This window comes from Entelurus aequoreus, linkage group LG09 (genome assembly GCF_033978785.1).
Source record: "Entelurus aequoreus isolate RoL-2023_Sb linkage group LG09, RoL_Eaeq_v1.1, whole genome shotgun sequence".
Lineage (NCBI taxonomy): Eukaryota > Metazoa > Chordata > Actinopteri > Syngnathiformes > Syngnathidae > Entelurus > Entelurus aequoreus.
In genome coordinates, this window is record NC_084739.1 from 8,921,165 (window position 1) to 8,937,900 (window position 16,736).

At 36.8% G+C, this 16,736-nt stretch overlaps 1 protein-coding gene across 1 annotated transcript in view; it reads right to left on the bottom strand.

The window, feature by feature from the left end:
• The window catches only part of LOC133657088 (calcium-activated potassium channel subunit alpha-1a-like), a 626,717-nt gene that overhangs the window by 50,533 nt on the left and 559,448 nt on the right, over positions 1 to 16,736 (bottom strand). Inside the window, 1 exon segment of the mRNA XM_062058010.1 lies at positions 4,020 to 4,150. Within this exon segment, the coding sequence (XP_061913994.1) occupies positions 4,020 to 4,150 (131 nt within the window).

The following is a 16,736-nucleotide window of genomic DNA, read 5'->3' on the forward strand; positions in this document are numbered from 1 at the left end:
ACCCACACTACTGAAACACTCTTATACACACTACTGAAACACTCTTATACACTACTGAAACACTATTATACACACTACTGAAACACTATTATACACACTGCTGAAACACTCTTATACACACTACTGAAACACTATTATACACACTACTGAAACACTATTATACACACTACTGAAACACTATTATACACACTACTGAAACACTCTTATACACACTACTGAAATGCTCTCACATAAACAACTGAAATGTTTTTCTCTCACCCACACTACTGAAACACTATTATACACACTACTGAAACACTCTTATACACACTACTGAAACACTATTATACACACTACTGAAACACTCTTATACACACTACTGAAACACTCTTATATACACTACTGAAACACTATTATACACACTACTGAAACACTATTATACACACTACTGAAACACTCTTATACACACTACTGAAACACTCTTATACACACTACTGAAACACTATTATACACACTACTGAAATGCTCTCACATAAACAACTGAAATGTTTTTCTCTCACCCACACTACTGAAACACTCTTATACACACTACTGAAACACTCTTATACACTACTGAAACACTATTATACACACTACTGAAACACTATTATACACACTGCTGAAACACTCTTATACACACTACTGAAACACTATTATACACACTACTGAAACACTATTATACACACTACTGAAACACTATTATACACACTACTGAAACACTCTTATACACACTACTGAAATGCTCTCACATAAACAACTGAAATGTTTTTCTCTCACCCACACTACTGAAACACTCTTATACACACTACTGAAACACTCTTATACACTACTGAAACACTATTATACACACTACTGAAACACTATTATACACACTACTGAAACACTATTATACACACTACTGAAACACTCTTATACACACTACTGAAATGCTCTCACATAAACAACTGAAATGTTTTTCTCTCACCCACACTACTGAAACACTCTTATACACACTACTGAAACACTATTATACACACTACTGAAACACTATTATACACACTACTGAAACACTATTATACACACTACTGAAACACTCTTATACACACTACTGAAATGCTCTCACATAAACAACTGAAATGTTTTTCACTCACCCACACTACTGAAACACTCTTATACACACTAATGAAACACTATTATACACACTACTGAAACACTATTATACACACTACTGAAACACTCTTATACACACTACTGAAATGCTCTCACATAAACAAATGAAATTTTTTTCTCTTACACACACTACTGAAACACTCTTATACACACTACTGAAACACTCTTATACACACTACTGAAACACTCTTATACACAATACTGAAATGCTCTCACATAAACAACTGAAATATTTTTTTCACACCCACACTACTGAAACACTCTTACACACACTACTGAAACACTCTTATACACACTACTGAAAGGCTCTCACATAAACAACTGAAATATTTTTCTCACACACACACTACTGAAACACTCTTACACACACTACTGAAACACTCTTATACACACTACTGAAATGCTCTCATATAAACAACTGAAATGTTTTTCTCTCACCCACACTACTGAAACACTCTTATACACACTACTGAAACACTCTTATACACACTACTGAAACACTCTTATACACACTACTGAAATGCTCTCACATAAACAACTGAAATGTTTTTCTCTCACACACACTACTGAAACACTCTTATACACACTACTGAAACACTCTTATACACACTACTAAAATGCTCTCACATAAACAACTGAAATGTTTTTCTCTCACCCACACTACTGAAACACTCTTATACACACTACTGAAACACTCTTATACACACTACTAAAATGCTCTCACATAAACAACTGAAATATTTTTCTCTCACCCACACTACTGAAACACTCTTATACACACTACTGAAACACTCTTAAACACACTACTGAAACACTCTTATACACACTGCTAAAATGCTCTCACATAAACAACTGAAATGTTTTTCTCTCACCCACACTACTGAAACACTCTTATACACACTACTGAAACACTCTTATACACACTACTGAAACACTCTTATACACACTACTGAAATGCTCTCACATAAACAACTGAAATGTTTTTCTCTCACCCACACTACTGAAACACTCTTACACACACTACTGAAACACTCTTATACACACTACTGAAACACTCTTATACACACTACTGAAACACTCTTATACACACTACTGAAACACTCTTATACACACTACTGAAATGCTCTCACATAAACAACTGAAATGTTTTTCTCTCACCCACACTACTGAAACACTCTTACACACACTACTGAAACACTCTTATACACACTACTGAAACACTCTTATACACACTACTGAAACACTCTTATACACACTACTGAAACACTCTTATACACACTACTGAAACACTCTTATACACACTACTGAAACACTCTTACACACACTACTGAAACACATTACTGAAATGCTCTCATATAAACAACTGAAATATTTTTCTCACACACACACTACTGAAACACTCTTATACACACTACTGAAACACTCTTATACACACTACTGAAACACTCTTATACACACTACTGAAACACTCTTATACACACTACTGAAATGCTCTCACATAAACAACTGAAATGTTTTTCTCTCACCCACACTACTGAAACACTCTTACACACACTACTGAAACACTCTTATACACACTACTGAAACACTCTTATACACACTACTGAAACACTCTTATACACACTACTGAAACACTCTTATACACACTACTGAAATGCTCTCACATAAACAACTGAAATGTTTTTCTCTCACCCACACTACTGAAACACTCTTACACACACTACTGAAACACTCTTATACACACTACTGAAACACTCTTATACACACTACTGAAACACTCTTATACACACTACTGAAACACTCTTATACACACTACTGAAACACTCTTATACACACTACTGAAACACTCTTACACACACTACTGAAACACATTACTGAAATGCTCTCATATAAACAACTGAAATATTTTTCTCACACACACACTACTGAAACACTCTTATACACACTACTGAAACACTCTTATACACACTACTGAAACACTCTTATACACACTACTGAAACACTCTTATACACACTACTGAAATGCTCTCACATAAACAACTGAAATGTTTTTCTCTCACCCACACTACTGAAACACTCTTACACACACTACTGAAACACTCTTATGCACACTACTGAAACACTCTTATACACACTACTGAAACACTCTTATACACACTACTGAAACACTCTTATACACACTACTGAAACACTCTTATACACACTACTGAAACACTCTTATACACACTACTGAAACACTCTTATACACACTACTGAAACACTCTTACACACACTACTGAAACACATTACTGAAATGCTCTCATATAAACAACTGAAATATTTTTCTCACACACACACTACTGAAACACTCTTATACACACTACTGAAACACTCTTATACACACTACTGAAATGCTCTCACATAAACAACTGAAATGTTTTTCTCTCACCCACACTACTGAAACACTCTTACACACACTACTGAAACACTCTTATGCACACTACTGAAACACTCTTATACACACTACTGAAACACTCTTATACACACTACTGAAACACTCTTATACACACTACTGAAACACTCTTATACACACTACTGAAACACTCTTATACACACTACTGAAACACTCTTATACACACTACTGAAACACTCTTACACACACTACTGAAACACATTACTGAAATGCTCTCATATAAACAACTGAAATATTTTTCTCACACACACACTACTGAAACACTCTTATACACACTACTGAAACACACTTATACACACTACTGAAACACTCTTACACACACTACTGAAACTGAAACTACTTAGCGGACTTTGCTATGCAGAGATTTGGAGAACGTGTGTGGCTTGCTGAGTGGACTCACGGCGCTCATCAGAGAGTCCAGGACGCTGACGGCGAAGGCGGTGCCACAGGCGAAGGGCTGCGTGAGGTACAGCTCCGTGTCGGGGTCGTCGTCGTCGTCTTGGTCCAAGAATTGAACGTTGGAGTCGTTCACTGGAGACGGGCGGAAAACGCAAGCGGGAGTTAGCGGAGGATGCTGAGGCGAGATGTCAACTTTGACGTATAGCGCTTTATCAACGGGGAAGGAATCATTGGCGGACGAAGGTAAAAGGCACCAAATATGACTCGATACAAGGAGGTGGAGGGTCAACAATGATCATTATTATGATAACTATACACTTACATATACATCTTTATAAATGGTTTGAAATAGGTAAAATATATATTTTTAGTAATAAGCAAAATATATATTTTTCTTTTATACAAATACAATCACAAAAAAGAAGAATGGGGATTTCAAAATATTTAAAAAAAATTATTTCCATGAATGCCATTTTAGTTTTAAATAGTAAGACTCTTGAACGCATCATAATAATCCCCTCAATTCCCCCCAAAAATGGATTAACTGGCTGGAATGTAAAGACAATATAACATACATCCATAAACGTGGATGCATATGCAAAAGTGCAATATATTTATCTGTACAGTAATCTCTTTATTTATATCTGCACCTTATTGATTTTTTTTATCCTGCACTACCATGAGCTAATGCAACACAATTTTGTTTTTATCTGTACTGTAAAGTTTAAATTTGAATGACAATAAAAAGTCTAAGTCTAATATATTAAATTAGATCTGTGTGGTAATGATGCTATATGCAAGTGTACTGTCCGCTATACTGCTAATATCGTAAGGTACATCTTTCAGGCGGTCTTTATAATATAACGTCGCATTTGGTGCACTTTAGGATTATCAATATTTAGAAATGTACTACAAAATTAAGTACCAATGATTGTCACACACACACGAGGTGTGGCCAAATTATTCTCTGCATTTGACCCGTCATGATTTGAACTATACTGTAGCATGTTAACCAGAATTTAATGTAAATATTTAGACAAATTATAACCTCTTCATTATAGTACTATGACAATCACAGATTGGTAGAATTTAGATTCCTTTATAGATTATCATTATTTTTATAATCGTGTGAGAGTCCAGTCCATAGTGGATCTAACATAATAGGGTGAGAGTCCAGTCCATAGTGGATCTAGCATAATATTGTGAGAGTCCAGTCCATAGTGGATCTAACATAATAATGTGAGAGTCCAGTCCATAGTGGATCTAGCATAATATTGTGAGAGTCCAGTCCATAGTGGATCTAACATTATAGTGAGAGTCCAGTCCATAGTGGATCTAGCATAATATTGTGAGAGTCCAGTCCATAGTGGATCGAACATAATAATGTGAGAGTCCAGTCCATAGTGGATCTAACATTATAGTGAGAGTCCAGTCCATAGTGGATCTAACATAATAATGTGAGAGGTCCAGTCCATAGTGGATCTAACATAATAGTGTGAGAGTCCAGTCCATAGTGGATCTAACATAATAGTGAGAGTCCAGTCCATAGTGGATCAAGGCATAATATTGTGAGAGTCCAGTCCATAGTGGATCGAACATAATAATGTGAGAGGTCCAGTCCATAGTGGATCTAACATTATAGTGAGAGTCCAGTCCATAGTGGATCTAACATAATAATGTGAGAGTCCAGTCCATAGTGGATCTAACATAATAGTGTGAGAGTTCCAGTCCATAGTGGATCTAACATAATAGTGAGAGTCCAGTCCATAGTGGATCAAGCATAATATTGTGAGAGTCAGTCCATAGTGGACCGAACATAATAATGTGAGAGTCCAGTCCATAGTGGATCTTAACATAATATTGTGAGAGTCCAGTCCATAGTGGATCTAACATAATAATGTGAGAGTCCAGTCCATAGTGGATCTAACATAATAATGTGAGAGTCCAGTCCATAGTGGATCTAACATAATATTGTGAGAGTCCAGTCCATAAATTATCATATTTTTAATTAATAATATCTTAGTTGTCTATCAATGTAGTGGGAAGACATGTATTTTTATTTTAAAATCTACTGCATGCAGCATTCATGCCACATACAAATGAACTAATTAAAAAGGATAGTTAAAAATAAGTACGATAACCATTGTCGAAGTCACTCATTCTGATTTTTTTTTAGATTTTTTTTTTTAATGTAAAATACACAATTGTATGAAACAAGAACCAATAATTTCTATACATTTACGGTATTATTTTGAGACTTCAACAATGGTCTTTATCACGTTCATGCAGACTTAAAAGGCATGCTTTTGTTTTTCTCCATTTGCATTGATGTGTTGGTCACATCATCATCTTTTTTTTTTTAACTTTTCCCTGAAAATGAATATAATCCACACATGTTAAACCAAAAACAATAATCACATAAGAGTAGGAGTGCACCACATCCAAATCCTCCCAATTGCCATTCGAGTATCTGATTGGCTTCACAAAGACGGTTCCGAGCGAGAAGAAACACTTCTTTTTTTTTCTTTTTTTTCTGCACAAAAAGAAAGTTTGTTTTGTTTCTTTGGTTTGAAATCTGATTTCTTTGCAGGCTTGCTGATGCCAGGGAGCAGAAGTGTCAATCAACGAGACGAGAGGCTGATGCAAAACAAGCCTGGTCCGAAGAACTGAGGAGGAGGAGGAGGAGGAATGGAGGGCAGGAGGGAGGTTGTTGCCTATGAAAACAGCCACAAGGACAGAGCCGACATGATCAAAGACCTTAGGGATGCTCTGCAAACGCAACTCAAGTGTGGGGGGGGAAGAAAAACAAAAGCAAAAAAAAAAAAAAAAAATCATTAAAAGAAAAGGGCCTCAAACAAGACAGTCAATTTCAACTAGGAGGAAGAATCCAAATGTTTTCAAAGGGAAGCCATGAGAGTAGCGTGGGCCTGGACTTGCAGCCAGAGAGCATGAAGACAAGCTGATGAGGAGCGCGGCGGACGGACGGACGGACGGATGAGCGGGCTGGCGGGTGGGCGGCAGCGGAGGACGAGAGGCTCAGCTTACCCAACTCTGTTATCATTTGTATGTTGATCCCACTTTTTTTTTCCTGACTGAGTGCAACCGACGGTAGAGGTTTGGCCGGTTTGTCTAAATGGTGGCGAGGCAGCGCAGAGAGGGGAGAGATGGTGGCGTTATTGGAACACTTTCTGGAGGGCAATGATGGCAGCACGTTGGCCCCGTTTACGCTGAAAACCAAATCGGATTTTTTTTTTTGCCCTCAAGTAGGGCCGATATTATCGGCCGATAAATGCGTTAAAATGTAATATCGTAAATTATCGGTATCCGGTTTTTTTTATTATCTGTATCGTTTTTTTTTTATTTATTTATTTTTTTAAAAATTAATCAACATAAAAACACAAGATACACTTACAATTAGTGCACCAACCCAAAAAAACCTCCCTCACCCCCATTTCTTTCTGTTATCAATATTCTGGTTCCTACATCATATATCAATATATGTCAATACAGTCTGCAAGGGATACAGTCCGTAAGCACACATGATTGTGCGTGCTGCTGGTCCACTAATAGTACTAACCTTTAACAGTTAATTTTACTCATTTTCATTCATTACTAGTTTCTATGTAACTGTTTTTATATTGCATATATCGGTTGATATCGGTATCGGTTGATATCAGTATCGGTAATTAAAGTGTTGGACAATATCGGAATATCGGCAAAAAGCCATTATCGGACATCCCTACCCTCAAGTGACACACATCGGATTTTTTTTTTTCGCTCCAAAGTAGAGATGTCCGATAATATTGGTCTGCCGATATTATCGGTCGATAAATGCTTTAGAAATGTAATATCGGAATTATCGGTATCGTTTTTTATTATCAGTATCGTTTTTTTGTTTTGTTTTTTGTTTGTTTTTTTATTAAATCAACATAAAAAACACAAGATACACTTACAATTAGTGCACCAACCCAAAAAACCTCCCTCCCCCATTTACACTCATTCACACAAAAGGGTTGTTTCTTTCTGTTATTAATATTCTGGTTCCTACATCATATAGTCAATATATATCAATACAGTCTGCAAGGGATACAGTCCGTAAGCACACATGATTGTGCGTGCTGCTGGTCCACTAATAGTACTAACCTTTAACAGTTAATTTTACTCATTTTCATTCATTACTAGTTTCTATGTAACTGTTTTTATATTGCATATATCAGTTGATATCGGTATCGGTTCATATCAGTATCTGTAATTAAAGAGTTGGACAATATCGGAATATCGGAATATCGTCAAAAAGACATTATCGGACATCCCTACCCTCAAGTGACACACATCGGATTTTTTTTTCTCGCTCCAAAGTAGAGATGTCCGATAATATTGGTCTGCCGATATTATCGGTCGATAAATGCTTTAGAAATGTAATATCGGAAATTATCGGTATCGTTTTTTATTATCAGTATCGTTTTTTTGTTTTGTTTTTTGTTTGTTTTTTTATTAAATCAACATAAAAAACACAAGATACACTTACAATTAGTGCACCAACCCAAAAAACCTCCCTCCCCCATTTACACTCATTCACACAAAAGGGTTGTTTCTTTCTGTTATTAATATTCTGGTTCCTACATCATATATCAATATATATCAATACAGTCTGCAAGGGATACAGTCCGTAAGCACACATGATTGTGCGTGCTGCTGGTCCACTAATAGTACTAACCTTTAACAGTTAATTTTACTCATTTTCATTCATTACTAGTTTCTATGTAACTGTTTTTATATTGCATATATCAGTTGATATCGGTATCGGTTCATATCAGTATCTGTAATTAAAGAGTTGGACAATATCGGAATATCGGAATATCGTCAAAAAGACATTATCGGACATCCCTACCCTCAAGTGACACACATCGGATTTTTTTTTCTCGCTCCAAAGTAGAGATGTCCGATAATATCGGCAGACCGATATTATCGGTCGATAAATGCTTTAGAAATGTAATATCGGAAATTATCTGTATCGTTTTTTATTATCAGCATCGGTTTTTTTTGGTTTTTTTTATTAAATCAACATAAAAAACAGACTGAGTGCAACCGACGGCAGAGGTTTGGCCGGTTTGTCTAAATGGTGGCGAGGCAGCGCAGAGAGGGGAGAGATGGTGGCGTTATTGGAACACTTTCTGGAGGGCAATGATGGCAGCACGTTGGCCCCCGTTTACGCTGAAAACCAAATCGGATTTTTTTTTTTGCCCTCAAGTAGGGCCGATATTATCGGCCGATAAATGCGTTAAAATGTAATATCGTAAATTATCGGTATCGGTTTTTTTATTATCTGTATCGTTTTTTTAATTTATTTTTTTATTAAATCAACATAAAAAACACAAGATACACTTACAATTAGTGCACCAACCCAAAAAACCTCCCTCCCCCCATTTCTTTCTGTTATCAATATTCCGGTTCCTACATTATATATCAATATATATCAATACAGTCTGCAAGGGATACAGTCCGTAAGCACACATGATTGTGCGTGCTGCTGGTCCACTAATAGTACTAACCTTTAACAGTTAATTTTACTAATTTTCATTCATTACTAGTTGCTATGTAACTGTTTTTATATTGTTTTACTTTCTTTTTTATTCAAGAAAATGTTTTTAATTTAGTTATCTTAGTTATTTATTTATTTATTTTTTTTAAAGTACCTTATCTTCACCATACCTGGTTGTCCAAATTAGGCATAATAATGTGTTAAATCCACGACTGCATATATCGGTTGATATCGGTATCGGTTGATATCAGTATCGGTAATTAAAGAGTTGGACAATATCGGAATATCGGATATCGGCAAAAAGCCATTATCGGACATCCCTACCCTCAAGTGACACACATCAGATTTTTTTTTTTCGCTCCAAAGTAGAGATGTCCGATAATATCAGTCTGCCGATATTATCGGTCGATAATCGCTCTAAAATGTAATATCGGAAATTACCGTAATCGTTTTTTATTATCAGTATCGTTTTTTTGTTTTGTTTTTTGTTTGTTTTTTTATTAAATCAACACAAAAAACACAAGATACACTTACAATTAGTACACCAACCCAAAAAACCTCCCTCCCCTCATTCACACAAAAGGGTTGTTTCTTTCTGTTATTAATATTCTGGTTCCTACATTATATATCAATATATATCAATACAGTCTGCAAGGGATACAGTCCGTAAGCACACATGATTGTGCGTGCTGCTGGTCCACTAATAGTACTAACCTTTAACAGTTAATTTTACTCATTTTCATTAATTACTAGTTGCTATGTAACTGTTTTTATATTGTTTTACTTTCTTTTTTATTCAAGAAATGTTTTAAAATTAATGTATCTTATTTTATTTTAATTTTTTAAAAGGACCTTATCTTCACCATACCTGGTTGTCCAAATTAGGCATAATAATGTGTTAATTCCACGACTGTATATATCGGTATCGGTTGATATCGGTATCGGTAATTAAGGGTTTGGTCAATATCGGAATATCGGATATCGGCAAAAAGCCATTATCGGACATCCCTACTCCAAAGTGCTTCAAATCAGATCTTTCCCCATCAGATTCAGGCCACGTCAAGAGTTAGTCCAAATCTGACTGGAATCTGATGTTTTCGAATGTGACTTTAGTCTAAACGCAATGCGACCTGAATGTGACTTTTTCGTCAGCTTTAGGGGAAGTGCGTCATTCGTGTGCACGGGGAAAAGACTGCAAAAACTGAAATCTAAGTAAGATTAAATATCTCAAATAAGGGTGATATTTGCTTAATTTCTGCCTGATAAGAGAATTCTTCTCACTAAGCAGATTTTATGTTAGAGTGTTTTACTTGTTTTAAGGGTTTTGGTCCTAAATGATCTCAGTAAGATATTACAGCTTGTTGCTGAGATTTGATGACCTATATTGAGTAAAACATGCTTGAAACTATTTTTGTCCAAATGTCCAAAACACACCCAGCAATGGCGGGGAAGAATAGGGGAAAAGGCGGCCAAAATGGTCAAAAGTCCCAATTTTGTCCAAAATACCTCCCCGGGTTCCAGTCCCACGAGTCCCGCCGCCGGCCGCACAAGTCCCGGGATGCAAAAAAAGTCCAAAACGCACCCAGCAAAGTCCCACCGGAAGTGGGGGAGAAAAGTGAGAAAAGTGGTCAAAAGTCCCCAAAAATGTTCAAAATACCTACCCAGGTTCGAGTCCCACAAGTCCCGCCGCCGGCCGCGCAAGTCCCGGGATGCCCAAAATGTCCATAACACACCCAGCCGAGTCCCACGGGGAGGGGGGGATAAAAGTTGGAAAAGTTGGCAAAAGTCCCAAACATGTTCAAAATACCTACCCAGGTTCGAGTCCCACATGGAGTGCCACAAGTCTGGCACTCGAACCCGGGTGTGATTTTTGAACATTTTAACGACTATTCTCACTTTTCTCCCCGCCTTCCCGTGGGACTTTGCTTGGTGCGTTTTGGACATTTTGGGCATCCAAGCCGGCGGCGGAACTTATGGGACTCGAACCTGGGTGGGTATTTAGAAAATTTTTTGGACTTTTGCCAACTTTTCCAACTTTTATCCCCCCCTCCCCATGGGACATTTTGGGCATCCCGGGACTTGCGCGGCCATACATAAGATTTTATATTTTTGGGTCCATTGAGGTTAGCTAATTTGACTTGTTTTGGAAAATCTTGACAAGCCAAATATTCTTGTTCTATTGGCAGATAATTTTGCTTAGTTCAAATAAAATACCCCTAATTTTTGTATTTTTTTTTCTCGTTTTTGAACACTGACTTTTTGCAGTGCACGTTGGCCCCGTTTACGCTGAAAACCAAATCGGATTTTTTTTCTGCCCTCAAGTGACACACATCGGATTTTTTCTTTTCGCTCCAAAGTGCTTCAAATCAGATCTTTCCCCATCAGATTCAGGCCACGTCAAGAGTTAGTCCAAATCTGACTGGAATCTGATGTTTTCGAATGTGACTTTAGTCTAAACGCAATGCGACCTGAATGTGACTTTTTCGTCAGCTTTGGGCGAACTGCGTCATTCGTGTGCGCGGGGAAAAGACGCAGCACGCCAGCGGAAGTGGACGCTTCATCACGACATAATTAGGGCTGCAACAACTAATCGATTAAATCGATTAAAATCTATTATAAAAATAGTTGGTGATTAATTTAGTCATCGATTCATTGGATTTTTGCTATGCGCATATGCAGAGGCAATTTTATTTTATTTATTTATTTTTTAATTTATTTTTTATTTGTATTTATTTTTATAAACCTTTATTTATAAACTGCAACATGTACAAACAGCTGAGAAACAATAATCAAAATAAGTATGGTGCCAGTATGCTGTTTTTTTTTCAATAAAATACTGGAAAGGATAGAAATGTAGTTTGTCTATTTTATCCGATTATTAATCGATTAATCAAAGTAATAATCGACATATTAATCGATTATCAAATGAGAAACAAAAATCAAAATAAGTATGGTGCCAGTCTGCTGTTTTTTTTTCAATAAAATACTGAAAAGGATAGAAATGTAGTTTGTCTATTTCATCCGATTATTAATCGATTAATCAAAGTAATAATCGACAGATTAATCGATTATCAAATGAGAAACAATAATCAAAATAAGTATGGTGCCAGTCTGCTGTTTTTTTCCAATAAAATATTGAAAAGGATAGAAATGTAGTTTGTGTATTTTATCCGATTATTAATCGATTAATCAAAGTAATAATCGACAGATTAATCGATTATCAAATGAGAAACAATAATCAAAATAAGTATGGTGCCAGTCTGCTGTTTTTTTTCAATAAAATACTGGAAATGATAGAAATGTAGTTTGTCTCTTGTATCCGATTATTAATCGATTAATCGAATTAATAATCGACAGATTAATCTATTATAAAATCAATCGTTAGTTGCAGCCCTAAACATAAAAATAATAATAATAATAGATTTTATTTGTAAAAAGCACATTACCTTGAGTAAACAACCTTAAAGCGCTACAGTGTATTAAAAAAAATTAAATTAAAATAAAAAAATAATACAATTAAATACAAATACAACTAGAACAGCCTAATAGCTAGAACTATTATGCATATATTTTAAAAAAAGGCTTTTTTAAAAAGAAGGGTTTTTAAGCCTTTTTTTTAAAGCATCCGCAGTCTGTGGTGCCCTCAGGTGGTCAGGGAGAGCGTTCCACAGTCTTCTTTCCAGGGCGGAATTTTTGTTGCATCACTAGCCACTGGTGCACAGATAATAGACTACCTGTAATATATGAGTATGGATTTTGATTTGATTGTTGAAGGACCGTAATTGATGCTCTGGCGTATTCGCTTACATGTTACAAAGTAAGTTGTTTATGTAAGGGAGTTAAAAAAATAAAGCTAACAATCTTTACACAGGTTGTTATGTATATCGTTTGCTGTTGGCGATCTACATCCTGCCCAGGGACTACAGTTTGAAATGAGCTAAAACTGGCACATTTACAGCAACGTTGATTAATGTGCATTGTGCCTATCCAATGAAACTATTCAAACAAAAATTAATACTTTCAGAAACTTTATTACGACTTTTAGTCAGGTTTGATGTCCTATCCAATTTCTACCGTCTTCATTTGTTTATTAGAGTGGTTTAGGCTTTTTTTCTCTCCATATTCCTGTTATAATTATATTAAAATAATCATAATATAGCGGTTAGATATCATGAGATGTTATACTGACACCTAGTGACCGATACGTGTACTCTGCTTTCATCACAATCTGCTTATTTCTCTTAATAAAAACAACGCAATAGATTCGATTGATAGACGACTATGGGCAAAATCTAACGAATGAGATTTAATTATGAAAAACTTTAGTCGATGGCAGCCCAAATTATTTTTCATGGGAATATTTACAACATTTGAACATTTAGGGAGGGAATGTTGTAAATTAGTAAAGATGTGATAAACACGCCAGAGAATATATCTTTGATATTGCGGTTGCCGTTTGCTTGCATCATACTGAGAGCTGTTTCTAATATTGTGTACCCTCGTTTAACTAAGCAAGGTAACCGAAATATTGCAGTTCTGTAGACCGGTGTTTTTCAACCACTGTGCCGCGGCACACAAGTGTGCCGTGAGATACAGTTTGGTGTGCCGTGGGAGATTATGTAATTTCACCTATTTGGGTTAAAAAATATTTTATGCAAACCGGTAGTTATAATCTGCAAATAAAGTGCCGTTGTTGAGTGTCGGTGCTGTCTGGAGCTCGGCAGAGTAACCGTGTAATACTCTTCCATATCAGTAGGTGGCAGCAGTTGCTTTGTAAACGTCGTATCTAATGCTTGAACCAAAAATAAACAAAAGGCGAGTGCCCCTAAAAAAAGGCATTGGCTATGGAAAACGAAACTAAAACTGAACTGGCTGCAAAGTAAACAAAAACAGAATGCTGGACGACAGCAAAGACTTACTGTCAGAATAATTGTATCTAAATTATCAGAAAACTTTGTGTTGCCATGAGTTCCCGGCGAGAAGACAAAAGCTGTCTTTGATCCTACCAAGCAAAAGGCTTGTAAAACTCCACTGTGTAGGATGGGGAGTGACATGAAGGTGTTCTGTTTCTTTGATGTATATAATCCACAGAAATATTTTGTCTTGACCCGAGAACTACAAAGCAGAGAGGAAGCAGGACGAGACTCCCCTCCAGGCGACCTTTTCTTTGAACTGTTTTACCACCTTTTCTTGGAACTGTTCTGTAACCAAAGGCGATGGCTGTTTACGACCCCCCCTCCCTTAGAAACAGCTGTTGCCATGTAATCAGGGAAAGTCCAAATAAAAGAGTACAATCTTTCGTCAGAGCGTGGTGGAACTGTGCAAAGAGTACAGTCCAGACGTTTCTCCTCATTGAGCCAAATTTAATTCTGTCTGTGTTTAATTCCTTGCTTCTTGTGTTGTTTAATAGATGTCATCCGTGTTTGAACCTGACACTGAACAGCGTGTGGAGCAGACGGCGTCCACATGACACGACAATCAACAATGTCCCCACAAAGACGGATAGCAACAACTGAAATCTTGATTGCTAAAACAAAGCAGACGCAGGGAACGGCGCTCAAAGGAAGACATGAAACTGCGACAGGAAAATGCCAACAAAACAGGAAAAGCCACCAAAATAGGAGCGCAAGACACCACACACAGGAAAACACCAAAAAACTGACAGTAAACCTACTTTGAGACAAGAGCTATGGTTATGCATGCTTGGTTATGGTTTGAATTCATATCCAACAATTGCAACAATGGACTTTTGACTGTCAATATCAACTACCGAGTTTACATTTTTAATGTTTTCTGCTGGTGGTGTACCTCCGCATTTTTTTAATGAACAAAAATGTGCCTCGGCTCCAAAAAGGTTGAAAAAACACTGCTGTAGACGAAGCATTTTATTCCTAGATTCTGTGCAGATGTCCTTTAAAAATATATGAAAATATCAATCAATCAATCATCAATCAAGGTTTACTTGTACATAGAGATGTCCGATAATATCGGACTGACGATATTATCGGCCAATAAATGCTTTAAAATGTAATATCGGAAATTATCGGTATCGGTTTCGAAGTTATCGGTATCAAAAAGTAAAATGTATGACTTCTTAAAACGCCGCCGTGTACACGGACGTAGAGAGAAGTACAGAGCGCCGGCCCAGTCACATAATATCTACGGCTTTTCACACACGCAAGTGAATGCAAGGCATACTTGGTCAACAGCCATACAGGTCACACTGAGGGTGGCCGTATAAACAACTTTAACACTGTTACAAATATGTGCCACACTGTGAACCCACAGCAAACGAGAATGACAAACACATTTCGGGTAGAACATCCACACCGTAACACAACATAAACACAACAGAATAAATACCCAGAACCCCTTGCAGCACTAACTCTTCCGGGACGCTACAATATACACCACCGCTACCCCCCAGCCCCGCCCACCTCAACCTCCTCATGCTCTCTCAGGGAGAGCATGTCCCAAATTCCAAACTGCTGTTTTGAGGCATGTTAAAAAAAACAATGCACTTTGTGACTTCAATAATAAATATGGCAGTGCCATGTTGGCATTTTTTTTCCATACCTTGAGTTGATTTCTTTTGGAAAACCTTGTTACATTGTTTAATGCATCCAGCGGGGCATCACAACAAAATTAGGCATAATAATGTGTTAATTCCACGACTGTATATATCAGTATCGGTTGATATCGGAATCGGTAATTAAGAGTTGGACAATATCGAAATATCGGCAAAAAAAACATTATCGGACATCTCTAGTTTGAATTCATATCCAACAATTGCAACAATGACTTTTTACTGTCAAGGCTGAAGCTTAGAGGTGACAGAGCTTTCGCCGCTGCTGCTCCCAAGCTCTGGAACGACCTACCTCTGAGTGTTAGACAGGCCTCCTCTCTTCCTGTTTTTAAATCTCTCTTAATAATAATAATAATAATAATAATAATAACTGGGATTTATATAGCGCTTTTCTAAGTACCCAAAGTCTCTTTACATGTTAAAAACCCATCATTCATTCACACCTGGTGGTGGTAAGCTACCTTCGTAGCCACAGCTGCCCTGGGGTAGACTGACGGAAAAACATACTTTTATTCCATGGCTTTTAACACTGAGTGATATCCATCCTGCAATGGCACCCCATAATACACCTGCTGTGAACCTGTTTTTAT